Source organism: Lachancea lanzarotensis, scaffold LALA0S10 (assembly GCF_000938715.1).
Source record: "Lachancea lanzarotensis genome assembly LALA0, scaffold LALA0S10, whole genome shotgun sequence".
Taxonomy (NCBI): domain Eukaryota; kingdom Fungi; phylum Ascomycota; class Saccharomycetes; order Saccharomycetales; family Saccharomycetaceae; genus Lachancea; species Lachancea lanzarotensis.
In genome coordinates this window covers 355,435-383,409 of record NW_019212888.1, presented here as the reverse complement: position 1 = coordinate 383,409, position 27,975 = coordinate 355,435, and the positions used below count along the sequence as shown (strand labels likewise).

The following is a 27,975-nucleotide window of genomic DNA, read 5'->3' as shown; positions in this document are numbered from 1 at the left end:
TGAGGCTACCAGTTGCTCAACTATACTTGTAACTGTGCTTATTCAAAACTAACTGTTACGTGAAACCAGCAACAAAACTGCGGTATTCAAGACATAAAGGCTCGTTTTTTACACCCTCTCTGGTAACGCAAGATCAGAAAGCCGTCAACCCCTATTGTACACTATGCGACCAGAGTTACGCTGACACCGCCTGTGAACTGATGGAAGAGAGCCCTCCGTGAATCTATGAGGCTTTATCGAGCATTAGAGAGCTTGGCAATGACACTATCAAGCTCACACGACCATTCTTCCATCAGGAATCTGGGTCTTGGCGAACCACCATAATTATCATGACTCATAAGGAGCTCATCGCATATATATAAAAGCCCTCCAACTGGGCAGTAGTGTTACATTCTTGAATATACAGTTTGAACATCAGCAGCACCGTAATCTCGATCTGGCATGTCCACAAGAGTTCCCTTCAAACAAGTTGACGTCTTCACCTCCTGTCCTTACAAAGGAAACCCGGTAGCAGTGGTGAACTGCTGGGATGTGGAAGAAAAAACAATCCAGCAAGCTACGCTCCAGAACATCGCCAATTGGACCAATCTATCCGAAACGACCTTCTTGTTCAAGCCCACAGACGACCAATGCGACTACAAGGTCAGAATCTTCACACCAATGATGGAACTCCCATTTGCAGGCCATCCAACGCTGGGAACTTGCCACGCATACTTGGAATTTACAGGAAGACAAAATGTGGACAAAATATATCAGCAGTGTGGTCTTGGAGTGATCGAACTTAGTGTTTTGGGCAAAACTATCTCTTTCAAGGGCGCAAAGGCAGAAGTCCGGCAAGTTCAATCGGATTTGGCCCGACAATACGACACTTCCCTCTCTACAACGTTCATAACCCAGCCACTTCTATTGGAAGTGGGCCCACAATGGGTCGTGGCCCTGGTGGAAAACGCACAAACCTGCTTCGACATGAATGTGGATATGGCGTTGCTGAAGGAAACTATCACGAAACACAAGGACGCCACGGGTCTTATTGTAGCTGGGAAGTACCCCGGTGCCGAGAAATACGAAATGCGTGCTTTTGCGCCCACTCACGGAGTCCCAGAAGACCCAGTGTGTGGTAGCGGTTCTTTGGCCTTAGCCAGATACTTGCAAGAGCTTTACGGGTTTACGTCGAATTATGCGTTTGAAATTAGTCAGGGCGGACGTTTGGGTCGCCAGGGCAAAATCTCAGCTCAGGTCTTGCATGCTGGTCGCGACATTACGTACCATGTTGGTGGGGAATGCATCTCTGTGATCAACGGAGAGTTTCTATTGTAGAATAAGAACTTTGGGTTCATCAAGTCTTACTGGGCCACTGGTTTGGCTACTACAGAATCCCTATTCACCGCTTTATAGTTACTTCCTAGATCGTAGTCTTTATCTTCTTTCACTTTTACTCACTAGTGGACCGCTCTGCAAGCTCTACAAGCTCTACAAGCTCTATTATTCTAATACTACTGTGTCTATTTATCTTTGGTGCTCTTTACTGCAGCAAACCCGAGTTACATTTGACTACTTCCCTTAGAGTATCATCACCTTTACTTCCACGTCAAGAGTTCTATATAAGTTAGCCTAACTCGAACGACTACAACTTTAGCCTACCTCCGGGTATTTAAACAATCACATCTGGGTTGCTCAACTTTACCTACGTGCTCACTTGCTTCAGCAAAGGTATCATCTTGCTATTGCTCTCGTAAACCTTTCAACGAACCAAGACCTTCAAAAAGTTTAAAAAAACAAGAACTTTGACAAACTTGTCCATCGTGTACTTATCAATTCGTTCAGGATCATCAAACACCTTTTTAGAATGCCACCCAAACGTACGCTGTCACCGTCACCAGGCTTGACCAAGAAACTCAAGCTTACAGACAACTTTGAGGAATACTATAGACCGGATCCACGGTACTACCCTAATCCTATCACTTGGAAACAGGCGAATGTGTTCAACACTGGCAAAAGACCCAAGCCTATCGATCTGTTGAATCAAGGTATCGAAAAATCGCAAAAAGTGGATTCTAAAGTAGGCATCGATACCGTGGTGCACTGGTTCAGGTCTGACCTCAGAATAAGCGACAATGTCGGACTTTTCCATGCAGTAAAGAAGCTCCAAGAACAGCAGAAAAAATCCAGCGGCCATGATGCACCACGACTAGTGGCCCTTTACACCATCAATGAACATGACTTTAGAGCTCATCTGGATAGTGGCTGGAAACTGCAGTTTGCATTGGATGCTGTGAACAGTTTGAAAAATGAGCTGCGTAAACTGAACGTAGCACTAGTGGTTCGTGTTTTCGAAACAAAGGACCCTTTGCTGTCACGGTCTTTGCAATATGCAAAATGGTTCAAGGACCAATGTGTTGGACTCGCCCGTAACGCTAACGACGCAGTCTTCGTGACAGCCAACGCCCAGTACGAAACTGACGAGTTGTACAGGGACGTGAAAATTCTGGGACTCAACGACTCCCAATTCCATTTTCAGGTCCATCACGACCAGTGCACGGTGATTCCAGGTGCTCTTACCTCGGGCAAAGGCACTCAGTATACGGTTTTCACGCCCTGGTACAAGAAATGGGTCGAGTATCTCAAGACGCACCAGAAATCGGGTAAAGATGCAGTAGCAACGTTCAGTTTCGATACTTCCAAGCCTATCAACGTAGACCTTGAAGAGTTAGAGTCATACGATTACACATTGTCAGACGAATTTCTCTCTTATTTGCCCAACCAGCCTCTCGACGTCCCGGAGGCAACGGAGAAACAAGCTCATGAAGTACTACGGCAATTTTTCCACACTAAAAAGGCTCACGAATACAACGAAAAGAAGGACTTCGTGGCTCTCAGTAGTACTTCTCGTCTCAGCTGTTACATCACCAGTGGTGTTATCAGTACGCGTGCGGTGGTAAACTACTGCTATCATGAAAACGGGAATAGTTTGATGCGTAAGGATATCAAGCAAAACAACTCGGTTGAGAATTTTGCCAAAGAGGTCGCATGGAGAGATTTCTACAAGCACATAATGTGCAATTGGCCCTATATCTCTATGGACTTGGCCTTCAAGTTTGAGACGATGGACATCAAGTGGGAAAATGACACGGAAAAGTTCCACAAGTGGTGCTCAGGCGAAACTGGCCTGCCCATAGTGGATGCTATAATGCGCAAGCTTTTACACACGGGGTACATCAGTAATCGTTGCCGCATGATAACGGCTTCCTTCTTGTCCAAAAACCTCCTGGTAGATTGGCGTTGGGGGGAGCGCTGGTTCCGCAAGCACTTGATTGACGCAGATTTGGCTTCCAACTCTGGCGGATGGGGGTTTTCTTCGAGCACTGGTGTAGACTGCCAACCTTACTTCCGTATCTTCAACATGAAGCTGCAAAGTGAAAAATATGATCCCAAGGGAGTTTTCATCAAAGAATGGATTCCAGAGCTGAAGGACGTTGATAATTTGAAAATTCTTAGAGAGGGCATCTCTAATGCCCAGATGGCGAACGGTTACTCACAGCCTATCGTCGATTTAAAGGAAAGCAGAGAAAGGGCCCTCGAGGCCTTTAGAGAAGCTATGTAAATTGGATGTAACAATATTCGATATGAGTATGCGAAACTTTTCCAGGCCTCCGTAATCCCGGACAATAATGAGGCCAGTAGTATGGTTTGAGATATGTCATGTACTATTCTTCAGTTGAGATGCGAAGGATCAAGCTCTCAACCCTTTCGAATCGGATTTGCTGTTCTTGACAGGCTTACCAACTTTCCAGTTACGGATCGTCCGTGGCGCACTTTTTTGTACGTCAAACGTTTCGAAAGTCTCAGCTATGCCTTTAAAATGTTTATTGAAATTAGTCATGAGCTGCCGTGAAGATATGGCATACTCGTCGTCCATCGGAGAGCCAGATTTGAATGAAGTATCCGAAGAAATAGATGCTTCTCGACTGCCACGACCCTGCTGGTCTTTCAAGGCTCCAACCCCCATGCTATCGTCTTGAAGGGCCCGCATACGTTTATCGTATGCTTGCAATTCTGCCTGAAGCAGCTTTTTGCTGGATTGAACTTTGCTTTTGAGTACTGCCATGGTAATGAGACTTTTGTATTGTAAGGGAGAGACCAGCTCGAGATAGTGATGCAGATTTTGCGATTTTGGGTACTTTTCCTCAACTTCAAACTCAATCGATCGGTCTAGTTCGTCTAGGAAAACGTCAAAATCAAAAGAGGCACCTTGCCAATCCACGTTCAGTTTCTGCAAAGTTTCGATCAAAAAGGGTTGGTCGTGTTTGGAGGAAATTTGAGATGCTTTGAAATATGATTGCAATTTTGCCAGATTTAGTTTTATTTTCGACTTGCAAGTGGGACGCGGAGCCAGAAAACGCGCCAATGTGGTACCCAGTGCCCATTCACCGGTTGTTGACTTCCAGAGCGCATAGTTTTGCGCGTTTTGATCATATTCGAGAATATACAACGGGCAAGTTTTGCATGTTCCATGCGACACACAGCTCATTTTGAGATTTTGGGTAATGGTTTCACAGCTTTCCAGTTCCACAGAGAACGTATCCTGAATCGAACTGAAATATTTCCAAACTTGAGAGATTCCTTGAAATGCGCTGACAAGAGTCAATCTTACACAGGTATCTTCGCCATTGGGAACAAGAATATCTTGCATTTAGACTGGTTCCAGAGATCGAGGGCAAAAAGTCAGAGCTTGAAAAAGGTGAGTATCAAACTAGAACCTCAAAAAGAATTGAATACCCACTGATCTTGCTTCAAACACTACAGTTTATACCGTGAAAGAACTCATAAGTTGTACTTCGACACGTAGTTAGTAGTTCCTTTAATTAATCACAGCTCCGAGAAAGCTGGAGTTCAAGATCACGTATGTGGTGATGATGATGGTGGGCATGAAACGTCAGTGAAAGTTGTCAAGAATGAGGCTTTGGAGAGTATCCATGTATTCTTTCTGAAGTGTGATCGGGATACGCTTATAAGTGTGCGCTAGCATAATTTTCTGATGTTTGTTTGGTGCTCAGGTTGCTTTGGGAGAATGTAAAATAGCAATTAGAACTTAGATCAAATTTCCAACAGGGTATCGTCACTTGCATTGGAGGAGACGTGCTTCGAAACCTTAATCATGAGATTTTTGGACAGCTTAGTGCGATCTTCGCTTATTGAATCAAAAGGGGATTAATGAAGCATTCGTTTGGGACGCTAAAGAAAAAAGAGCTGTTCTCCTCGAAAGGGGTCTATGCTCCCTTTTGAAGTCTGCAAGCGTAACAAAAACGTATGGACATTTGGAGGAGTACATAAGGGAATGTGGCCGGAAGGCTAGACACTCACTTCATATTTATCCAGTAGTTGTCTCAAGGACCATTGTAATTTACTTGAGAACTGATATCATTATGCAGAGATAAATGCTACTCGTTTCCATACGCAACGTAGATCCAATTCACTCATCTGTTCTGCCCTGTCACCTAGCCTTAGTGCATGTGTGGACCTTACCGATGTTGATAATGTATCTTTTAATATATTCAATCATTGTCTTTAGTTTTTCAAAAAATATGGACGAGACCGGAGTCGAACCGATGACCTCTCCCATGCTAAGGGAGCGCGCTACCAACTACGCCACACGCCCAAGTTGATGTAAAGGAAACCGTAAGGGAAGGTTATATAGTCAGAGTATAGTGTCCTGATACTTTAAACATCAGGTTCAACTACATACACCTTTTTGACAAGAAATGTTGAGACGCAGAACACCCTATGCATTGAAGCACGCCAAGCTGCTCAGTATAATGGTTCGAAATTAGATTCGAAATTGGATTCGAAATTGGATTCGAAATTGGATTCGAGTCTATATTCATCGGTATCGTAAAAAGGACCAAATCCGTGCAAACAAGTAGAATCAAGGATGACTGCTAGTCACTTATCTACTCGACGACAAGAAGAAGACCTACGTGGCACCGGGATTTCAGATACAAACAAAGAAGCACAGTTCGACGCCAATTTGGCTGGAATTCGAGTCATTCCATCGCTTTAAATACAAACCGTTGTATATCGATTACCATTTTTGAGATAAGCGTGTCAAGTTGCGGTTATCAAAATCCGAATGCTATGAATTGAAATTATTAAGTAGTCATCATGGGCGGGGCTAAATAGCACAGTTTTTTTCCATCTACTCATCTAAGTAGAAGTGGTTGACGACCAAACGGGTGGTGACATCTTTTCAAATCACTATAAAGTGATCTGAGCGTGCTATGCATTACTTGCCAACAGACTACCTATGCTCATGGAGTGCAAATTGCCGGATTGCTATTATTGGCAGAAAACTATTCAGTCACAGTTGATCTGCAACGTTTCCAAACTCGCCAGGAGTTTTTTGACGATCTTCCATTAGCGATGCAAAAAGGTCCCAGCTCATCAAATCATTATTTGTAACTGCACCCGAGACATTAGCCACCATGTCTAGCAACCCACTAGTGAGGGACTCAATGGTAGTTTTGGCGGAGACAGCTGTGGTGCTGGCAGAGGAAAACAGTTCGAAAATTGTTTGAGCACGCGAGAGCGAGTCAAGCGCTTCTGGTACCATTATACTCAACGAATTTGCGTAAACATAAGCCATTATCGTTAATGCAGCATTCCACAGAGGTTGCAAGATCTCTGACCACCCGTACAAAAGATCAGACGTAGAGCACACTGTGTATATTGTGTTGACTATCTTAGTTGCATGACGAAGAGAGCTGTTAATGTGAGACTCAATAGCCTCTGAGTCGTTGGATGCAATGTTGCGGAGACGAATGAAGGGGCGCTGTACCAGGGTATATGTATTGTGATACTGGAGCTCCAAAAGAATTGCTACTCGTTGAATAGAAACAGGCAAAAGACAGCAGTTTTGAAAAGCAGCGGCTCGAGCAGTGTCTAAATCACCTTCACTCGGAAGCCACCGTAATTCCGCTGGTAACGCATCGCGCCATCCTTCAAGGTTGCCAAGAGCAGAGGATAAAAGAAGAGCGTGATCTTCGAGATGCGTTGAAGAAGGACCGTTGATGTCTTCGTTATCGTCAACAATGTCTGCAGTCGAGCCACCTTCGCTGATATCGGCTATAATCACACAAAGCTGAACGAGATGAACTGTGTACGAGTTTACATCACGATGGGGGTCACGATGGCTAGTAGACAAAACGTAGCGACGAAGTGCATCTTCACTAGGTGGAGGACATTTGACAAGGCCCTTCTGGCTGGCAGCGGGCATGTCAAGTTGTAGGGAGCAGCAGAGGTCCAGCGAAAAGAGGTTCCACCACAATTGTACGCGTGCGGTCCTCTCAGCCTCAGGTAAATGACTAGGCGGTATCCGATGGAATTTGGCAATGTATGCTTTCCGCACAGTAATACCGACGAGGTTGTATGCTTTGCGAAAAGCACTGCCCTTCATGAGATAGAGAGCCAACAGGACGTGACATCGAAGAGCATTGATGGTTACTTCGGCGCTTGATCTCATGCACTCACAGCTACGGCTGAAATATTCGAAACCTGGCCAAGGTGTTTCCACTGAATATAGTTGTGGGAGGCCCAAGACGCGTCCAGAAAGTCTTGTAGTATGACTGTGCTGAATTCCTAACGCGATCATTGAATCGACTAAAGCATGCTGAGCGGAGTAGTTTTCATTGGTTGTTGATGGTGGTAACGTGCTGAGCTCTGCAAAGTCCTTCTCGCTCACAATTTGCAAAAAAGGGTGGCAATCGCTCCAGAACAGCTGAAGATAATGATTTCGCTCGCTGACTGGTAGTGAAATGGATGCGATTGTCCAATTTTCCGAAGGCAACACAGGGTGCGGGAGCTGTGGGAATGCACCTTCAGTGTGTGGCTCGCCATTCGGAGACGAATCGAAAGCTTGCTGGCCCGTGCCGAAAAAGCCCTCGACATGCGATGCAAGATCCACTTGGTTCTTGGATACGTCGTTGGCTGTTGTTCTAGCAACTCCAGGACTTTTTTGACTTGTGCTCATATGAGGTGAAGGGTCGGTAGGACTTATCGACGGAAGGTCACGTCTTGCGTGATCCGAGCAATCGCTACTGAGGACGGTCTGTGGTGATGACTGGTTACGTGCTGGATGCGAAACAGAAAAGTTTGTATTGGTTTCGAGACATTGCGAACACGGCCTTTGTTCATCACAATCGATACGTAGCTCTCGACACCGGTCACAAGCTTTAGCTGTCTTTTGTCGCTTGGAAAGTGTGTCCAACGGTTGTTCAACAATTATATTATTGTTGACGTTGCTGTTGCCGCTATTCTTGTTGTTTGTGCGATTACGCACTTTGACCGCAGGCGTGGCATAAAATTTGTGAAACATCAAAGTTGCCCACTTTTTGGGTAAAGCATCCACTGAAGTAATCAAAAAACAGTGAGATCTGACCCTATAGACCGCTATTTACGCAGAATTCAAAATTTAAGTTCTGCCAAGAATCTTCGAGCCTTTTGAATGCAGGGTATACTGCCCGAGCGCCAGCTGTCGTCAAAATTTAGTTGGAGATCGCGTCAAACCTGAAGTTTTGAAGACTTAGCTGATATTTCAGCCTAATCAGCAGATTTTTGACGTTTAAGCAGTTTTCAATCACAGCTTTTAGCTATTACTAAAGCCGATTGATGTTGGAAGGAAAGACCGCTCTAAGGTATAAGTGGAACAGTCCAATTGGTTGGCGATGATGTATTTAAGATCTTCCCTACTTAAAAACTGAGTAAACGATAATGTGCATTCTGAGAACGTCGTTTTGCGGGCGTCAAAAGTGCTGAGCAGAGGGAGAGGTTAACGTCAGTGCATAAAGAATTATTCATTATATTGATTTATCATGTGGTGACATTAGTGTCGTCGCTCACGTGATATAGATTATACTTTATAATGGCCAAATGACGAAGATGAAAGTGTCCAGTGTGATGATGAAAGTTGGGATCATACTGCTACCCTTCTAAGTTCATTTCTATCAGTTCTCGTAGTTTTAAAGACTCTTGATGAGAAAAGAATGATTCATTTACAGGATCACGTGACCATACAGACACACTACCAAACATTTCATGTAACGCTAACAAGACAGATAAGCTCTAGCACCATGTCCTACGATTATAAGTGCATATATATCAATTTGAAGAATTACTACCATACTAATCTATTCAATCACCGTCCTGGCTTCGAAATCCCTTCTCTCGGAAGTTGCGTTCAGATCTTGGCCCCGAAAACCTGTAGTCTTTCGTCGACAGGAAGTTTCTGCGCCTTCGCAGGTAGCGGTGGGCCCTCCTTGGGGGTGCCGAACACCAATTGGGCTTTTAGTTTCCAGGTTTCAGGAACGTTCCAGGTTTTTTGCACATGTGCATCGATTAGTGGGTTGTAGTGTTGCAAGTTTGCACCAAGTCCCAGAGCTTCCAGCGCCGTCCACAAGTAGAATTGATGCATACCGTTGCTCTGATGCACCCATTCGTACGTCTTGTCCTTGTAGATGTCTGGGGCGTTCTGGTTCATTGCCGAAGCGGGTGCTTCGTCATCCCAGAACAAAATGGTGCCGTAAGCGTTGGCGAAATTTGCAATCCGATCCTTGGTTCCACCTAGCCATCTTTCTTCGCCAATCTTGGCAAGCAATGCATCTGCCGTGATCGACCATAGTTTCTTATGGTCGTCTCCGAAAAGTACCGTCAAACGGGTAGTTTGACTGTCGAACGCCGATGGAACTGTGAGAATGGCATCTTCTGCGAGTTTGACAATTGTGCTATCAGGAACAGTGCTTTTAGGTTCAAGAGCACGAAATGTGCGCCGTTTATGAGCTGCTTCAGTCAAAGTCAATTTTATCAATGAAGATGTCATGTTGGTTGTGTAAGTCTATGATGTGTTGTTCTACAGCTAGATAGAATTGGTCGTCAAAAGACAAAGAGAGTTTACCCCCGTATGCAGATCCTCGAACACAAAACGACTGCTATTTTATAGTTTTGTTATGAGATAGAGCAACCATTGACTCTTCGCAACGATTTGTAATGGATAAGACATCGATAGCCTCTTAGTCAATCTTATTCATGTATTATTGATCAGAGAAACGCACTACATGCAGCGAACTATTCCTCGAGCCATCAGGAAAAGAAGCCACTACCTAATCCGGTAATAGATGTACCCTTAAACGGTTAGTAAAACACAAGTCACTATGTACGTGACATTTCCCGGAACGACCATATCTACACGTGACTGATTACTCTTTTGGGATGAAATGCCAAGCTATTGTCTGTTCCTGTAGTGTCAGCATAGCATCGATGTCACCAAGCATTGAACACTAAGCACACACACACACGGTTTCTAGAGCTATCCAATACCGATTGGCATTGCTACTGCTCCTATTGCAACAATTTCTATCTTAGAACACGATTTGCCACAATAGAGCGAATCTACCTGTTGGGAAAAGACGTCGTTGTCGCTAATATTTAAGAAACAGGTATGAGACCTTAAACAGGCCCAGGCGGTCTATAGTGCGATTGAAACTGATGCCAATACTACAATTTCTCACGTATTGGCTATTCTACACACGGGCTATCACTATCAACTACTCGATTACTATATGGACTGGGCCAGACGAATTTTCGCACTATCGCCGTCTCCGGAGCACCAAAACGATGACAAACTATGCCTCGACAAAGATGGACTCCTAGAGTTCAGTGCCGAAGACTTAGAAAATCCCAAAAACTACTCGTTCGCTCGCAAATGCTACATCACAGGTGTCGCCATCTCGTTGGTGATGAATGCTACGTTCTCGTCATCGGCGCCCTCCGGGTCCTTCCAGGGCGTCAGCGACGAGCTGCACGTGTCGCCAGAAGCAGCAGGTCTTGTAACCACCCTGTTCCTGCTAGGATATTGTGCCGGACCATTGTTTTGGGCACCGCTATCTGAGTTCTACGGCCGTCGTTTGATATTCTACATATCATTCACGCTTTATCTCGCTTTCGGATTTCTGTGTGCCTTTACACCAAATTTTGCAGGTTTGATTGTTGGCCGTTTTCTGGCCGGAACGGCCGCTAGCGCAGCGTTAACAAACGCACCAGGTATTTTGGCCGATATCTGGAGGCCAGCGGAGCGTGGAAATGCCATGATACTCTTCGCAACAATGACATTTGTGGGTCCAGCATTGGGTCCTGTAGTAAGTGGGTTCTTGCAAGTGACAGAAAATTGGCGATGGACGTTCTATGTGCTTTTATGGATGGCTGGGATCACCGAGTGTCTTCTTGTGACACTACCAGAAACGCTACCAATGATTGTTTTGCGTAACAAAGCCCGTCGTCTGCGGAAAATTCCCGGAAATGAGCATGTGTATGCGCCAGTGGAGGCATCAGATCGGTCTTTGGTACGAATTTTCAAAGTGGCCCTGACACGGCCCTGGAAACTTCTCATTGATCCAATCAGTTTTTTCGTCGCCATATACTATTCCGTTGTCTACACTATGCTGTACATGCTTTTTGCTATCTATCCGATCGTTTTCCAGCAAAAACGCGGTTGGAACGCCGGCGTGGGGGAGCTGCCATTGATTGGTGCTGTCATTGGAGCCTGTGTCGGTGGATTAGCGCTTTACATTCATAGTCAGTTCCAGCAGAGAAAACTCGCCCGCCGGAAACCGGTTCCAGAAGACAGGCTTGAAGGTGCAATGGCCGGCGGGGTGTTGTTTGTGGTGACAATATTCTGGTTTGCGTGGACTGCGGAATACAATTCGGTACACTGGGCAGTACCTACAGTTGCGGGCACATTTCTTGCAACATCAATCTTGCTCATTTTCGTCACCTTCATCAACTACATCATAGACTCTTACTTGATGTTTGCTGCATCCGCAGTTGCAGCGAACACAGTGTTGAGATCAGCTACTGCTGCAGCATCACCGCTCTTCACACAATATATGTTTGATGCGCTTGGTGTGGGAGGTGCTGGCTCACTCATTGGTGGAATTGGGGTGCTGTTGATGCCTATACCTTTCGTATTTTACAAGTACGGTGCGGTGATTCGGGCGAGATCTAAATTCGCACCCACCGACGACACGGATTGAATCATACATGGGTAAAAAAAATTCGAAGGAAGCTGAAATCGTGGTGCTATCACCTATCCAACGCTCAGCTACGGTGATCTAAAATTGTCTTTGGGTCCGATAGGGTCTCTACATAATGCTATAATATGTCAGAAGCGAGAAAATGGTGACCTCGTTGTTACAAATGCCCTCTGCTCTTTGAAGAAATATGTGCTTGCCAACGCCAAAGGACGCTTTAGGTCGGTTCATGGAGGTTCGTTGAACTTAAGCTCTATGGTAATAGGTCATTTTACTGTCGTCAGTCACGTGTATGAAGGTCACTGTGACTACAACTGCGCAAAAGAAGTACAGACCCATGAAATCAAAGTTTCGAACAGTGTTGATATCAAGTGGAGCTCTGTAGCACATCATGCTTATTGACATGTATGTATGTATATATCACTTCCTGAGATCTATAAGCGAGATCATGTGACACCCTCCATGAGGTCAAGCCATATCGCGAAAGTTTTCGACATGGTACTAACTATGGCCCATAAATTAGCCATGGTTATCAGAAGCCTTTCCAAGGTCTCGTCTCATTGCTTACCTCGTGGAATGAAGAGCCGCTCTTTGTAGTTTGAGTTTTTTCGCGCTTCCCATAAATACAAATGAACGACACCGAGTCATATCTCGACTTGCCCAATCAAAAAAAACCTCTAGTCGTTTTCAATTCCGACTAAAAGGCGCACTACAACGAAAAGGAAAAAAACATAAGTGGACAGATCGACCGCTCGAGCTCGAGCTCGAGCTTGAGCTTTGCAAAAATGACGGAATGCATGTTCCTCCCAGCCAAAACAACGTCCCAATTCTGGACTCGTAACGGAACGTCATGTAACATTTTCTACGCATTGTTCGACTCTGATTCACTTGTCAGTTTTCATCTTGAATTGTTCGAGCCAACTACCTTTGCATGGAGGCTCAACGCATTCGCACCAAGAAACACACTATTATCTCAAACGTCATTCGCATCGGCTAAACAAATGGCACGGTTCATTTACTTTCTTGATTCCAGAATCGCACTGTAGCACCTTCATTGCCCTTTAATTCTGCATCCTCTGCTGATCTCTTAGCCCCATTCGTCGAAAGCCGTGCACACCCAGCCCGTCTTGCAAATGTCGTCTAAGGCACCAGACCTGTGTTTGAATGATTCTTGATATTGTTATAGTTTGACATTATTCTGTCGTCGAAGACCAGACGTTGGTGATTTTTTTTTCGCGTTTTCCGTTGTCGTTTCCTGCTTAGAGAAAGTCTGAGGTATGCCTCGATGATCAACTAGATCTGGCAAAAATTGATGAAACCAGCTATCGACAGCCACGATACACTGTTCGAGCCCAAATCGAGAGTTTTACAGTTCCAACTACGCATTCGAGCTACGAAAATGTGCAGTGGGCCATTAATTCTCGGAACTTTCGCGACAGAAAGGCTCCCAGTATCGCAGTAGTCGGTGTGTAGTCAGTCAGTAGTTGAAATGAGTATATAAGAAAGCACTCTGAGACAAGTAGATGCAGATTATCAGAGAGGTAAGATAGCCACAGTCGAAACAACCTTCTACTGCAAGCCCCCACGTTCCTTTACCCACCCGAAACACCTTTGTTTCAAGTCATTCCTTTGAAATCTTATCTAACCTCATCACCCACACTCCTTTTACGATGAAGTTGTCTCAAATCGCTCTAGTTTCCATCGCGGCCGCTCCCGTCGCTCTTGCTGCTCCTGCAGAAGCTACAGTGACCCAGCACGTCCATTCCCAGGCCACTGCAGTCGTCAAGGGCAGTCTCTACACCGAGAACGGATCGGTGCTCACTGCATGGACTACAGAGCTGGACGAAGCATCTTCTCCAGCCTCTAGTGCTGCGTCTTCGGTCGAGACACCATCCGTTGCATCTTCTGCTGCATCTTCTGCTGCATCGTCTGTTGCCCCAGTCCAAAACAACGTTGTAGTGTCGACCATTGTCTACACCTCGAAGTTTGCCCCTGCGCCAACTTCCAACTACGTTGCATCATCTGCATCCTCTTCTTCAGCAGCTGCTTCATCCAGCGTGTATGTGGCTACATCGTCCTCTGAAACTGTGTCATCATCTACTAGCTCCTCGAGCTCTGCTGTAGCACCTGTTTCCGCTTCCAGTTCCGCTGCTGCTACTTCAGTGGCAGCCCAAAGCATCGATCCAGTCTCCACCAGTGCTACTCAGACCTCTTCCGCTTCTGTTACCACTTTGGCACCATCCAGCTCTGTTGCACCATCAACTTCTTCCTCTTCCGCTGCTGCTTCTTCTTCCTCTTCGTCATCTGCTTCGTCTGGGTTCGCTTCAACCGTTTTGAACGTTCACAACGCAAAGAGAGCTTTGCACCAGGACACTTCCAGTCTATCTTGGTCCGATGAGCTAGCTACATACGCGCAAAATTACGCGGACAACTACGACTGCTCTGGCTCTTTGACCCATTCAGGTGGGCCTTACGGTGAAAACTTAGCATGCGGTTACTCTGCCGAAGGTTCTGTTGAGGCCTGGTACGATGAGATTAAATCCTACGACTACTCCAACCCTGGCTTTTCCTCCGCTACTGGTCATTTCACCCAGGTGGTCTGGAAATCAACTAGCCAGGTTGGTTGCGGTATCAAGCAATGTGGTGGAAGCACTGGTGACTACGTTATCTGCTCCTACAAAGCTGCAGGTAACTTCATTGGTCAATTTCCAGAAAACGTTGAGCCCACCAAGTAAGCTGTTGATGATGCCTTGGCTAGGAATCCGTGCGCCATAGCGATCTTAGTCAAGAAAGAGAAAAACTCCCTCTCCCCTCCATTACCACAACCATATGCATCAAGATGGTTTCGAGCACTGTTATGATCGTCGAGTGTCTCGAATTTTATACCCGGTTTCAGTTCTAAAATGTACGATAGGTTTTATGTGTAGTGAAACGTAACTCAAAATGTTTTACCAGGTCTTACAAGAGCGTTGTAGTCATGCATATAAAGAGTGCTGTGCGCACCTCACCGGTATGCCTACATAAACCCAACAATGTTGTGGTATGGCGGATGAATGTGGCTCTATGTTCATAGCTTTTTAGCCCTGGCTTGTCAGGTATCAGGTGTAGCGATTTCGCTGATCGATAGTGATCCAGGACAAAAAGTAACACCCGTCGCTACTACGACCGGTGTTACATTGTCCCCCAAATCTGCATGGACAACGCTACGAACCACTGTTTATCGATCTCGAACCATATATCCCATTTCCACGACCTCCAGTTTTTCTTCAAGGGAAACCTCATCCACAGGTAGCAGTGTCAGTGCCAGTGTCAGTGCCAGTGTCAGTATTGCGTTTTCTTCTTCTTCTTCTTCGTCCTTGTCACAGTTTCAATCGCAGGTTCTGCACGAGCACAATGCCTATCGCAGACTGCACAATGCTCCGGATCTGCAGTGGTCTTCGACGCTTCAAAACTTCGCTGCAAACTACGCAAACAGATACAACTGCAACGGCACACTGATCCACTCCAATTCGCCCTACGGCGAAAACCTGGCACTTGGTTTCAACACCTCAAGCGCAGTTGCTGCCTGGTACAACGAATTCAAGCTCTATAACTACAACAAGCCCGGATTTTCAGAGAAAACAGGTCATTTTACCCAACTCGTGTGGAAATCGACAACGCAAATGGGATGCGCATATGTGGATTGTGGCGATTACTACGGTCAATACACTATATGCAATTACGACCCTCCAGGAAACGTAGCTGGTCAGTACCAACTGAACGTGCTGGAAAGTTAGTTTCAAAAAAAATGTCAAGATCGAATCTTCAAGCAGGTCAAGAGTCGAAGAACAAGACAGAAGACACCAGGACCAGTCAGAGCACGATACAGCACCCACCACGATTGTTTCCGCCATCATGTGACAGGTGACAACCGTTCGAATTACTGAATGACTCCAGGACACGTACACCGGAGTGGGTAGTGGTATCATTCGAAAATTTTCAGTGCAATATTAATGCTTTGACATAGGCTGTGTGTGGTTGGTAAGGTAAATATTTCAGGCGGAATATGATGACGCTCGAAAAGCCAAAAAAAATAAGGTTAAAAGTATCGAACTTTGTTCAGTTTTAAAAGTACGAATAGAGGATCAAATCACTCATCTACGGAGCGAAAACGTTCTCTAATCGCAATTCTGCTAACTACAAGAGACTGGCGTCATTCGATAGTATCAATTCTCTTTTCCAGATTGAAAGTAGCTTACAAAATTGCTGTTTTTTCATTTGTCCCACCACACATTTATCTTTGATTTTCTGGCTTTTTGGTAACCTGTTGCACTTCAATCATGTCTTATCCCGAATCTGAGTTGAACAGTTCGATCGTGGACGCGGAACCCGTCCCTGAGACCCCTCCCACATCGGGAGAGGCCATTTCCGAGTCAAACGGTGCAGAAACTGCAGCGGACGAACCTGTTGCCCAAAAACCACTACCAACTAAAAAGGACTTCCCTACTTTGGGTTCTGGTGCGTTTTTGGCCGCTTCTAGTAAAGTTTCGTGGGGCCCCAACATGAAGTCTGGTGCGTCTACCTCGTCGTCTGCTGTCACGTCCGCTCCACAATCGCGCTCCACCACTCCAACTGCGCTACACGCCAAACCGGCTCGTTCGCAAACTATCCAGGAGGCCTTTTCGCTAGATTTGCAATCGCAAGTGGCAATCGCCAAGCCAGATTTTTCCAAAATCGTTCAAAAAGTCAAGCAAACTCAAAGCGTTTCTATCGAGTCTACTTTGTCCAAACAAAGTCGTACTTTTTTGATTTCTGGTAAACCCGAAAATGTGAAGGCTGCAAGAAGGGAAATCGTCAAGAAATTGACGAAACCCGTCACTGCCGTTCTGCAGGTGCCTTCCAAGACAAGATCCGTCATCATTGGAGCTGGTGGTAAAACTATTCGTTCGATTTCAGAACCATTGGAGGTCAGAATTGATATTGGGAAAGAATTGAACGAGGGATCTTACGACGAGGATCTGGATGATTCGTTGGTGGATGTTACAATTCATGGCGATCTAGAATCCGTTAGAATTGCTCAAGAAAAGATTCAAGCAATTGTCAAAGAAGACAACAAGAGCGCCGCCATCAAAGTTAACATTGCTGACAAGAACTTGACGCCTTTCATCAACCTCAAGTTCATAAACCAAAATGTTGCGTCCAAGATCGATGAACAAGAGGGCAAGATCCAGCTTTCTGGTTTGCGGGATGATGTGCTCTCTGCCAAAGCTTCCGTTTTGCAGTACCTGTCGGAACTGAGCTCCCAGATCAGAACACTTAAGGTGAATATCCCAACTAAATTTCAGTTCTTGATCAACAGTGATTTGATCAAGGAGAACTACAATGTTATTGTCAAGCTGTCTGAAGGTAGTGGTGAGGAAGTTGCATTCGTGGGTGCAGCATCGAAATTGGACGAGGCTGTCACCTTCGCTAGGGAAAGCTCAAAGAAATACAAGGTTGAAGCTTTGGAGATCTCAAAGGCTCACGGCAAAGATTTGCAACATGCCAAGAACATTGCTCTTTACTTCGCAAAGTATGACGTTTTGGGACCTATCAAAAAAGAGCACTCAGACGTGCGCATTGCATTACCTTCCCCACAAGAGTTGCAAGAAGCGGAATCCGTCCTAATTAGGATCTCCTCAACTGTTGAGCATGCTGAACTACTCAAAATCGTTCGCAAAGAGATTATCAATCTTGTGAATGAGCTGCCAACTTCTCAGATCTTGACCATAGACGACGTGGACTACGAGTTGTTTAGCAAAGACATTAAGCATTTGCTAACGCAGGAAGAAAAGAGGGCTGGATTTGTTCAGTTCGGTGACTTTTACGCAGATGACGATAGAATTATCATTGTTGCGAGAACCTCAGACGAGGACTTTAGACCTTCCGACGAGGAGTTGCAGCAGACACTTAAAGAAGTCAGTTCCAGTCTTGATTCCTTGCGCAGAAAACAGGAAAATCTATCCCAGGAAGTAATCGATATTCCTTATCCAAAGCAGGAGCAATATTTAGGACAAGGAACTTTCACGCGCGGACTGATTGAAGAAGAGATTGCGCTTCAAAGCGGACATGCACAATTCAAACTGCATCGCCCCAAGGCCGATCTCCTCACTGTTAGAGGTGATTCAAAGGCTGTCACTGCCACAATCAATGCGATTGAATCTATCTTAAGCGAAGAAGACGAGAAGTTTCAAATCAAGTTCGGTGTCTCTACAAATGCTGTTCCAAGACTAATTGGATCGAAAGGCTCAAACCTGAACGCCATAAGAGAGAAGTACCAATGCAACATCGATGTTGCTGCGGATTCAAATGACAACGTCACTGAGGTTACTGTGGTAGGGTTGAAGTACGCTGCGGAACACGCCAAAACTTATTTGGTCGCTGAATCCAAGAAATGGGCCGATGTTGTCACCAAAGAGCTAAATGTTTTACCAAAATTCCGTGGTAAGTTGATTGGCTCGCAAGGTGCCTATCGTACACGTCTACAAACAAAATACAATGTTTTCATTCATTTTCCTAGCGAAAACGAAACCAAGGGCGTTACTATCAACGGTCCTTCGCGCGGGGTCGCCAAGGCCTACGACGAACTCAAAGCGTTATTAGACTTCGAAATTGAAAACGGGCACACATCAATCATTAAAGTTCCAACTGAACATGTAGCTCGTGTCATTGGTAAGGGTGGTGATATGATCAATGACATCAGAGCTGATTTTGGCGTGGAGCTGGACTTTCTTCAAAAAACTACCGATGTCAAAGCTACTTCCACTGGTGAGGTAGAGCTCGAAATCACCGGGTCAAGACAGGCCATCAAGGGTGCCACCGAAAGAGTTCAGGCCATTGTAAAGGAGGCTGCCGACATTGAAAGTCAATCGTTCGAAGTTAACCCTGATTATATCAAGGACATTGTTGGTAGTGGTGGCCGTGTGCTAAAGGAGCTAATTTCCAAGGCAGGAGGTGACGACATTAGAAGCAAGTCGGTGGACATTCCCGATGCTAAATCTCAGGACAAGAAAATTGTGGTACAAGGTCCTAAGTCTTTTGTAAAGGCTCTCGTGAAAGAAATTCAGGCCATTGTTGAGGAAAGAGAAAACTCGGTTTCGAAAGAGTTGAATATTCCTGCTGAAAGAATCGGCGCATTGATCGGTCCTGGAGGCTCCGTGCGCCGCCAATTAGAGAACGAGTTCCATGTTAGATTGTCGCTTCCTGATATTGGCGACAAAGATCGCAAAGTAGAAATCTCAGGTCTTCCTAAGAGCATCGAAGCATGCGAAAAGAAGATTTATTCTGAGATCATCAGAGAAAACTGGGACGCTGAAATTGACGTACCCGCCTCTTATCACGAATTTGTCTCTGAGAGAGGAGCTTTTATTCAAAAATTGAGATCTGACTTTTCTGTCAATGTCAAGTTTGGCAATGCTAATAGCAAAGCCAGCAAGCTAGCTCGTTCTGATCTGTCAATTCCTGTCGAACGTGTTTCGGGCTCCGAAGAGGAAACTTTAAAATTCACTCAGGAACAAAAGCCAATTCAGTTGAACGAAGCTCAAGGTTCGATCCCATGGAGATTATCTTACGAACCTGTTGATCTATCTGACATTCTGACACCAGAGGAGCAAGCGAATGAGAATCAACCTAAGAAAGAAGATGTTTTGACCAAGGTTCGCGGATTGATAGAAGCACGCATCAATCTTGCTCCAAAGGCCTCTGTTGTTGGTTACGTGTGGTCTAAAAATTCACAAGATTTCAGAAAAGTTGTGGGTTCTATGGGTTCCAACATAAAGAAGATCAGAGAAGCTACGGACACTTTGATCAACGTTCCTAAAAAGACTGACAAAGTCCCAGATGTCATTTTTATTAGAGGTACCGAAGCCGGTGTCACTAAGGCTGCCGACTTGATCACCAAAAAGTTGAAGAACTAAGTTTTGCATTTTATAAAAGTTTTCATCGTTATGTTGGTTACTCTTTACTATAAAAAAGATTGATTCCAAGTATTGACTGTTTGGATGGGGTGTACTTAGATTTGTTGGCTGCTAGGATTCAGGTCGTGCTCAGAGCTGACTCACCTTTGGAAAGGTTCACGGTGAGCTATGACCATGTAAAAAAAAAAAGCGACTGGCAGAATACTTAGCCCAAGACTTGGGATCCAAAATACCACATGAATGAGGGGTCTGCAAACTTTCACGTTTCTTTCATTATTTTCCCTTTTGTGTGAGTGTGTGCGTGTCTGTAATATGGGCCCTTTCTAGACACAACAAGAAGTACTATCGTTTGTAGAAGGTCTCTGTAGCTCCACATTCAAAGGTTTACGGGATTGGTGAGCAGTAGACGCAGCAGACTCGGTAGCTTTCCGTTCGTAAACCTTTTCACCTATTTCCTGGAAAATCTGCGCCACGCCTGCTCCTGTCTTGGCACTCACCTCGTGGAATAGCAGTTTTTGTTCCTGTGCGTATATCTGTGCGTCTCCCATATCTACTTGACGCACGGTGTCGTTGTCTTCGCACAAATCCAGTTTGTTGCCCACAAGACATATGACTAGATCCTGATCTCCGACTTTGTGCTTCAATTCGTCAACCCAGCTTTGAGCCTTGACCAAAGATCCAGGTTGTGTCACATCGTAGACTACCAAGGCAGCATTTGCATTTCGGTAGTACATGGGTGCCAAAGACTTGTACCGCTCCTGGCCAGCTGTATCCCATATTTCAAACTTTATTGTCACATCCTCATGTTTCTCCAGTTTCAACGTCTGTGAAAGGAATGCGGCTCCGATCGTACTTTCTCGAAACTCATCGAAAGAGTCCTTGACGAACCGGTGAACGATTGATGATTTTCCCACGGACGAGTCGCCCAAAAGAACCAGTTTAAATTGTAGCATTGGAAGCTGTAGTTCTGCAATAATTTCGGAGGCCACTAGGGCTGGTATTGAAGCCTTATTGGTTCTAAAGTTGGTGAGTTTTGAACCTAGGTATGAATTCAGGGAACATACATTGGTTCTTGATATATTCACAGTTGGTTGAGGACGAGTACATTTTTCAATACAGACGAGTACTTTGAAAAAGTACGACGAGATGACAGAAGGGTCAAAATGACAAGCGAAGTTAGCCATTTGCATCATACTTACAAGTTCGATTAATTAAGCGTATTTATGCTGGCTTTTAGTTTGTGACATAGCGTGGATCGTAGTGTAACATTAGCTATTGTGGTATATCATCACTTTGTACGTTGAGTACGAGTCTGGGCTGAAGCAGTGGTAGCACGTTGAGTAACCCTGGTACACTTGATACCACTGAATCCTCGCCGATAGCTAGACGTTCTTCATCTCATGTTACTGCACTTGATATTCTGTTGCTGCTGGGCCCTTAGGTTTTGGTTGTGGAGATTTGAGGAAAGCCAAAAAAATGGTTCGAGAACCATTCTTGTCGACGACTAGACAGTTAGCAGATGTACGTTATGTCTCCCCGAGCTCGATAAAGATCTCTTTTTGGTAGTGCATACATTGATTGCTGGTCCCCACCTTGTAGTGATGACACTGTTTGGTAGTCGCTGCAGGTGTCAGTACATTGGAAAAGGGTACTTTAAAAGGAGTTTGCAAACTACACAGCAGCGAATGCTAGAGCTCAGCTTGTAAGACAGTCGTAGCTTGCAGAACAGGTTACGAGAGAACCTGATCAAATAACATTAGTTGAAAATCATTCGCTGACAATCATGCCGGCAGGTTTGTAGTGATTACGCCTAACTGATCAAGCCTTCGTATCGCGGCCATGATTCGTTCGGCCTCTTCTATTCGGTCCTCTTCGGTCCACGAATCGTTGGAATCTGCAGAATGACCGGTGCAAGCCGTATTCACCGACGTGCACGACATATTCGGTTGTTGCCACAAGTTAGACTTTGGTTTGACATCAGTTCCAATGATGGTTTCAGTGGAGTCACTAATTCTCGTAGGTGCGGCTGGTCGCACAACCGGTAAGATTTCTTCAGGACCTTCTGTTGTTGCTGCACAAAATTGCAAGTTCAGCGTGTGTAGGATAGCATCTAAAATGTCGCGAATATCTGACCCGGAAATGGGCGATTTGTACAATGCTACGATCTGGAACTTGAGATTCACGGGTGCCTCTGGATGGCCTGTGATGCAAGGTTCGAGACGGTCGCGAACTTTGGTGGGTGATCTCAACAGGTAGATGTGCAGAACATGCAGTATCTGTGGGATCTTGTAGTCAGACAGGGACGAGTACAGTTGTTGTGCTGCTTCCTGTTGCCACAGGACGATGCTACGCTTCAGGATGAGAACTAGGTTCAAAACCATATCGAGAGTGGCGAGCATTTTTTGGTTTTCGGGTGCCAAAAGCAGCAGCGAGCACAACTGCAGCAATGCTCCTGAGTATTGGGACAGCAGTTGGCCTTGATCTCTACGCAAGACGTGGTTCAACTGTTTTAAAGTGCTCCAAAATGTGCGGTTGTAAGTGTTAGTCTGCACTCCATAATTGTAGCTCAAAGCGTACCAAAATTTTCCCATTTCTTCGAGCACCACCGACAAATAGTGGCCATGAGCTTCTTCCGTGTCCAAAAGGTCCACAAGATGCGCAAACTTGACGAGCGCAAGCTTTCTGTCGAATATGTTACCATTGGGAGGATTCCAAGCGCTGTGGGTTAGCAGAAAGAGCACACGCCATAACGGCACTTCCCATTCTCTTTCAAACGTCGGTTGCTGAGAATCTTGTAGCAATCTGGTCTGTATGTCCCGCACAAGGTCCAGATCTTCCTGCAACGTCTGAATGCGAAAATCAGCGCTTTTCAGTAGTATATTGGCCACACACACCGTCACACTGTGTAGTTGTGAGTTATAAGGCTGACATTGCAGCTCGTGGCCCCATTTGCTCAGTTTGCGCAGCGATTCGAAATCATTCACCTGTGTTCGTCTTGAATACTCTTTCAGCTGTGAACTCTGTTCCAGCAAGCCTTGACTGGTACCTATATTATCGATAAATGAGTCCATTTTACGTTGATATCTACAAACTCGAGTTTCCAACGGACTACTGTCTTTTCTTGATACTTGCTATATATATGCCGGTCTGTATCCTGTGTGTGGTCTTCAAAAATGAGTAGCTCAACGAGTTCTCACTACTGTTAGCCTCAGAGATGGTCCTTCAGTATGCACCGTTTGCAGTATTTGGCAAGTGATGTCAGCCTCATTTAAGCTTTATAACTCAACCGAACAACTACCTAACTAAACACTTTTTTTTCCCGAGTTGTCCGAGCACGTCAACGATCTCGATAAGTTCTTGTCAATATGCACTCAAATCTGCATCGAACACGCTTTCGGTGGATTTAGGAATACTTCATTGGGTCACTTGAGATTACACCATGATCGGCCACCCACCTATGTAATATTTCAGTGCATCATGGCTTCTGGCCATAACGAGTCTGTCCGGCAGTTGCTGTGTGATTTGTAAAACTCACCTTATGTGGAGAAAATGTACTAGAAACGTTGCTATGAGCTAAGCTGCAAAGAAGAATGTAGCTGGTGAATTTTTCGTGGTAGGAGTTCGACTGTTGGCATCGAAAAACGAGAGGAAGTGTCGTACTATAATCTGCAAAATGTGTGGAAAACGACACAGGTACTACATCCTGAGAAAAACTCGGGAGAAACCAACGGTACAGTGCCGGACGACTGACGATTGTGCAGGAGGTTATAAAAAAGCCAAGAAGTCGTATGGTGTGGCATGTTGTGGTGGTGGCTGCTACCAAAGATGTTAGGCGGGCGCGCCAAGAAAGTATGAAGTGATCTGGCGCGGTATGTATTTGAGGCGTCAAATACACAACAAGACTGGATGCTCCTACCACATGCCAGTGCACTGACATACACACGCTGGAACTACCGTGGCATGCTCTGTTTGGACACTACGCTGCCTGGAAAAGAACTCCAGAAACCGCCCGTCAGAATAATATATGGTGATCTGATTGCCAATTTCAAGATCTCATAATTAATATACTCAATGTAATTGGGCCATTGAGAAAGAGACAACGTCAAACGATCTGTAAACCGCATCTGCGTAGTGAACGATTGCGTGATTGCGTGTATATTTGCTGTGCAATTCCGAAAATATAAGGATGTGTGGATGTGAATGGGTAAGCGTGTCTTGATTTCTTGTCTTTTTTTTTGATGTGAAAAATCTGGAATTCATGGGTAAAAATGCTCAAAAAAAAGCCATTGAGATCAGAAAATACACGGAAAAATCGCATTTCGCCATCGAAACACATACAAGTAATTCACTTGCCATTAACTGGCTTCTCAGTCAATGTAGAATACAGTATCACCTGGTACGAGGAGAGCCATATTGTATTACTTGCAAAATTTATTATGGCCCAATAAACATCGAAAATCAGGCCTCATGTATCGGACAAAATCTCTTGAACAAGTATCACAAGATCCAATTGTAGCCTTAATTGACATCCTTTCAGCTTTTGAATAGCGATGCTAAGAATACGTAATGGTGTTAGTTGTGCTAGACTTGTCAAAACGGCTCGTTTGAGCCCAGTTTCACGCAAAATGGCTACTTTTCAAGGCGAACCTGCTCAAAAATCCAACTGGCTGGGACGCTTTGTTTTGCGTGCAGGATTAGCTGTCACTGCATTTTATGTTGGTGGTGTGGCTCTTTCTGTCTCTAACGACCAGTTTGGTGAATTATTCTGCGATAACGTCCCGTTGGCCGAAGCATTAGTCGAAACGTACGAATCTTATAGAGACGAGTCCTACCAGGCTTCCCGGATGTCATTGGACGATTTGAAACAAAAATTCGGTGAGTTGGGCACCAAGACAGACCTCATTCCAGCGCGTGGCGCCGATTCTACTTTGACCTCCAACGCAGTTGCCGCACTGCCAACATCTACCGAAGTCAAAGTTGAAGACGAGTCATTTGTGAAGTTAAGACTACCGCTGCTTGCCGTAAACAACACCTCAAACCCCAAGTTTGAAGAATTGACAAATGGTGTCAACGTGCAAATCAACAGCATCAATGAGCAATCGTTGATTTTACCAGAGCCCACTTACAATGCTGTGACCGATGCGTATTCCAAGCTGAATAGCGCGCTACAGGAATTGGAACGTGATTTCCAAACCGATCTCTCAGGTGGCTTGGCCAAGCGCTACGGTGAAGTCTCGGAAGAGCTACGCTCCAAATACGAACTTCGGTTAAAAACCCGTGAAGTTGAGCTAACACAACAATTCTTGAACGAATTTAATGTCTTCAAGGCACAACTGGAAACGAGATCATCAGAAGAGCTCTCCACAGCCCTAAGGGCCAACGAGCAGGCCCTTTTGGCCAAGCAGGCTAACGAGGTGGCTCTTCTGTCCATCAAACAGGTCGAAGAGTTCAACAAAATTTTGTCCGAAAAATTGGACAAAGAAAGACAAGGCAGACTTGCTAAATTGGAAGATCTGGACAACTCTGTTCGCGGTTTAACAGACGCCATCGACCAAGCCGACTCTCTCGTCATGAGAAGTGAAGCGGTGAGTCAATTGACGTTGCTAATCACGCTACTGAAGGGAAAATTGCAATCTGGCTCTGAGCAAAGCTTGAAGCTTGATACCGAATTGCAAAGACTAAAGACACTCTGGGATATTTTACCAGGAAAGCCTGCCAAATGCTGCAAGTCCAAAAATCCTCCTCAGCTACTGGACGTGGTGATCCCGCAGCTGGAAACCTTGATCTCGAAGCAGCAAATTTTGTCCAATGAGCAACTTGTCAACAGATGGAATCTGTTGCAAAAGGACCTCGAAGCAGCATCGTTGCTGCCTCCCAACGCAGGTATTTTGGGACACGCTGCTGCCAAATTTTTCAGCTTTTTCTTGTTCCAAAAGACAGGCGTTTCCCCGGAAAATGACATAGACAGCATATTGGCTCGTGTGGGCTCGAACCTCACACTTTCGAAACTGGACGAGGCCGTGGAAGAAGTCGTTGCATTGAAGGGTTGGCCACGCGTGCTGTGTGACGAGTGGATCCAAGATGCCAGAAGAAAACTTGAAATCGAAACTTTAGTTGATGTTCTCGATTGTGAGGTTAGAACTCTGTGAAAAACCTCTAAAAAAATTCCACAACCACCCGACGTCCTGTCAATACAATATCACACATCACTCAAAATCCGCCCAAGGGCATGATTTAGAAAACACAACCGACACAACCACTACCATCCATGAATATTCCCACGTATTAAAACTGTTAGGTCAAGTTCCCGAATATCATCTCAGACGAAGGCCTTACAGAGTATTTAGAATATCTTAAATATCTAAAGCACATACTTCAAAGTTGACGTTCTTCTTGTCATCTTTGAGGAGCCTTGAATAGCTAAGCTTTAGCTTCAGCCATTACTGTCTGTATGTCTAACCCAGCATTGCAAGTTTACGGTGGTGATGAGATATCTGCGGTTGTGATCGATCCTGGCTCTTACAGCACAAATATTGGGTATTCTGGCACTGACAATCCACAACTTAACATTCCTTCAAGCTATGGGCTATATACCGATGGTTCCAAAAAAGGTCACAAATCTTTTAATGACCAATTCATGACATTGCCCCGGCCCGATTTTGAAGTCAAACCGATTCTGGAAAATGGGTGCGTAGTGGACTGGGATGCAGCCCAAGAACAATGGACATGGGCTGTGGCAGAACAGCTAAAATTTGGATCGCTTGATGGTGTCCCGGCATTTTTAACAGAGGCAATTTGGAACTCGGAAACGAACCGCAAGAAATCCTTGGAAGTGCTTCTGGAGGGTATGGATTTCGAGGCCTGTTATATCGCCCCCACTGCAACGTGTGTTTCGTTTGCAATGGGTAGACCCACATGTTTGGTTGTGGATATCGGCCACGATGCATCCAGTGTATGTCCCGTAATAGACGGAATGACCCTCTCCAAGAGTTCCACAAGAAACTTCTTAGCAGGCAAGTTTCTCAATACTCTGATAGAAAAGCATCTAAAACCTCGTGAAATTATTCCTCTTTTCAGAGTCGCGCAAAGAAGACCTGAGTTTAAGCCCAGAAGTTTTGATTTTACAGTGGATCGATCCGTTGATAACTTCGTTAACAGCAGAGGTTTTTTGCAAGAGTGCAAGGAAACAATGCTGCAAACAGCACCTTCAGATTCACCCAAATTCGAGACCGAGCTGGATTCCATGTCCAAAAGATCTATAGAGGCTCCCTGGGGTGAAAATATCATTTTCGATAGCAGAACAAGATTTTCATTTGCTGAACAACTCTTTAATCCTTCGGAAAGCCTTATGCCCGAGGGTTGGCCCAGATCAAATGGCATAATTGAAACGTGGCACAACGATTACATACCAATGAAAAGAGCAAAACCTAATGTCGGCAACAAGGACAAAGAAAGTACTGTTGATCCTACACCTGTTGCTGAAGGTACTAAATCTGGAGATTCAGCTCCAGCAATAAACGAAAATGGCAAAAGATCACTAGAGAGCACATCTGAGAGTGAAAATTCACTGGCCGGTTTAAACGATCTAGTGGCCACTTCTATCATGGCTACGGATGTTGATTTAAGAGCAACTCTGGCCCATAACCTTGTTGTTACTGGTGGCACTTCCTCAATACCAGGACTTACAGATCGGTTAGTCGCAGAACTGAACAAGAAACTGCCGGCACTAAAATTTCGCATATTGACTTCGGGCCACTCCAAGGAAAGACAGACGAGAGCATGGTTAGGTGGGAGCATTTTATCAAGTCTCGGTACATTTCACCAGCTTTGGGTTGGAAAGCAAGAATATGAGGAAGTTGGTGCCGATAGGTTGTTGAAGGACAGATTCAGATGAAGAGACGAATTCATGTATCATATTAAGTAAAACAACTTTTCTAACCTACCCATCCAACAGTAACTCCTATTAT

The 27,975-nt window shown here is 45.1% G+C and overlaps 14 protein-coding genes and 1 non-coding gene across 15 annotated transcripts; 8 read left to right on the top strand and 7 right to left on the bottom strand.

Annotated features, from left to right (window-relative positions):
* Positions 1–441: 441 nt before the first annotated feature.
* YHI9 (LALA0S10e04324g1_1) lies at positions 442–1,317 on the top strand (the record flags this gene model as incomplete). Its single annotated transcript, XM_022775535.1, has 1 exon — positions 442–1,317. The coding sequence occupies one exon, from the start codon at positions 442–444 to the stop codon at positions 1,315–1,317; it is 876 nt and encodes a 291-aa protein (XP_022630393.1).
* A 529-nt stretch (positions 1,318–1,846) lies between these two features.
* Positions 1,847–3,601, top strand: PHR1 (LALA0S10e04302g1_1; the record flags this gene model as incomplete). Its single annotated transcript, XM_022775534.1, has 1 exon — positions 1,847–3,601. One exon carries the CDS (start codon positions 1,847–1,849, stop codon positions 3,599–3,601), a length of 1,755 nt encoding a protein of 584 aa, XP_022630392.1.
* A 129-nt stretch (positions 3,602–3,730) lies between these two features.
* Positions 3,731–4,690, bottom strand: FPT1 (LALA0S10e04280g1_1; the record flags this gene model as incomplete). Its single annotated transcript, XM_022775533.1, has 1 exon — positions 3,731–4,690. One exon carries the CDS (start codon positions 4,688–4,690, stop codon positions 3,731–3,733), a length of 960 nt encoding a protein of 319 aa, XP_022630391.1.
* Positions 4,691–5,583: 893 nt separating this feature from the next.
* On the bottom strand, positions 5,584–5,656 carry LALA0_S10e04258r. Its single transcript has one exon. It is a non-coding gene; the product is annotated as a tRNA-Ala (tRNA).
* Positions 5,657–6,355: 699 nt separating this feature from the next.
* Positions 6,356–8,368, bottom strand: LALA0_S10e04236g (LALA0S10e04236g1_1; the record flags this gene model as incomplete). The annotated part of the gene is made up of 1 exon (XM_022775531.1): positions 6,356–8,368. The coding sequence occupies one exon, from the start codon at positions 8,366–8,368 to the stop codon at positions 6,356–6,358; it is 2,013 nt and encodes a 670-aa protein (XP_022630390.1).
* Positions 8,369–9,229: 861 nt separating this feature from the next.
* Positions 9,230–9,868, bottom strand: LALA0_S10e04214g (LALA0S10e04214g1_1; the record flags this gene model as incomplete). The annotated part of the gene is made up of 1 exon (XM_022775530.1): positions 9,230–9,868. One exon carries the CDS (start codon positions 9,866–9,868, stop codon positions 9,230–9,232), a length of 639 nt encoding a protein of 212 aa, XP_022630389.1.
* A 739-nt stretch (positions 9,869–10,607) lies between these two features.
* Positions 10,608–12,077, top strand: LALA0_S10e04192g (LALA0S10e04192g1_1; the record flags this gene model as incomplete). The annotated part of the gene is made up of 1 exon (XM_022775529.1): positions 10,608–12,077. The coding sequence occupies one exon, from the start codon at positions 10,608–10,610 to the stop codon at positions 12,075–12,077; it is 1,470 nt and encodes a 489-aa protein (XP_022630388.1).
* A 1,667-nt stretch (positions 12,078–13,744) lies between these two features.
* Positions 13,745–14,809, top strand: LALA0_S10e04170g (LALA0S10e04170g1_1; the record flags this gene model as incomplete). Its single annotated transcript, XM_022775528.1, has 1 exon — positions 13,745–14,809. One exon carries the CDS (start codon positions 13,745–13,747, stop codon positions 14,807–14,809), a length of 1,065 nt encoding a protein of 354 aa, XP_022630387.1.
* Positions 14,810–15,127: 318 nt separating this feature from the next.
* On the top strand, positions 15,128–15,850 carry LALA0_S10e04148g (LALA0S10e04148g1_1; the record flags this gene model as incomplete). The annotated part of the gene is made up of 1 exon (XM_022775527.1): positions 15,128–15,850. One exon carries the CDS (start codon positions 15,128–15,130, stop codon positions 15,848–15,850), a length of 723 nt encoding a protein of 240 aa, XP_022630386.1.
* Positions 15,851–16,393: 543 nt separating this feature from the next.
* Positions 16,394–20,008, top strand: SCP160 (LALA0S10e04126g1_1; the record flags this gene model as incomplete). Its single annotated transcript, XM_022775526.1, has 1 exon — positions 16,394–20,008. One exon carries the CDS (start codon positions 16,394–16,396, stop codon positions 20,006–20,008), a length of 3,615 nt encoding a protein of 1,204 aa, XP_022630385.1.
* A 323-nt stretch (positions 20,009–20,331) lies between these two features.
* On the bottom strand, positions 20,332–20,961 carry YPT52 (LALA0S10e04104g1_1; the record flags this gene model as incomplete). Its single annotated transcript, XM_022775525.1, has 1 exon — positions 20,332–20,961. The coding sequence occupies one exon, from the start codon at positions 20,959–20,961 to the stop codon at positions 20,332–20,334; it is 630 nt and encodes a 209-aa protein (XP_022630384.1).
* An 828-nt stretch (positions 20,962–21,789) lies between these two features.
* LALA0_S10e04082g (LALA0S10e04082g1_1) lies at positions 21,790–23,079 on the bottom strand (the record flags this gene model as incomplete). Its single annotated transcript, XM_022775524.1, has 1 exon — positions 21,790–23,079. One exon carries the CDS (start codon positions 23,077–23,079, stop codon positions 21,790–21,792), a length of 1,290 nt encoding a protein of 429 aa, XP_022630383.1.
* Positions 23,080–23,483: 404 nt separating this feature from the next.
* On the bottom strand, positions 23,484–23,945 carry LALA0_S10e04060g (LALA0S10e04060g1_1; the record flags this gene model as incomplete). Its single annotated transcript, XM_022775523.1, has 1 exon — positions 23,484–23,945. The coding sequence occupies one exon, from the start codon at positions 23,943–23,945 to the stop codon at positions 23,484–23,486; it is 462 nt and encodes a 153-aa protein (XP_022630382.1).
* A 613-nt stretch (positions 23,946–24,558) lies between these two features.
* MIC60 (LALA0S10e04038g1_1) lies at positions 24,559–26,157 on the top strand (the record flags this gene model as incomplete). The annotated part of the gene is made up of 1 exon (XM_022775522.1): positions 24,559–26,157. One exon carries the CDS (start codon positions 24,559–24,561, stop codon positions 26,155–26,157), a length of 1,599 nt encoding a protein of 532 aa, XP_022630381.1.
* A 302-nt stretch (positions 26,158–26,459) lies between these two features.
* Positions 26,460–27,902, top strand: ARP4 (LALA0S10e04016g1_1; the record flags this gene model as incomplete). The annotated part of the gene is made up of 1 exon (XM_022775520.1): positions 26,460–27,902. The coding sequence occupies one exon, from the start codon at positions 26,460–26,462 to the stop codon at positions 27,900–27,902; it is 1,443 nt and encodes a 480-aa protein (XP_022630380.1).
* Positions 27,903–27,975: the final 73 nt, after the last annotated feature.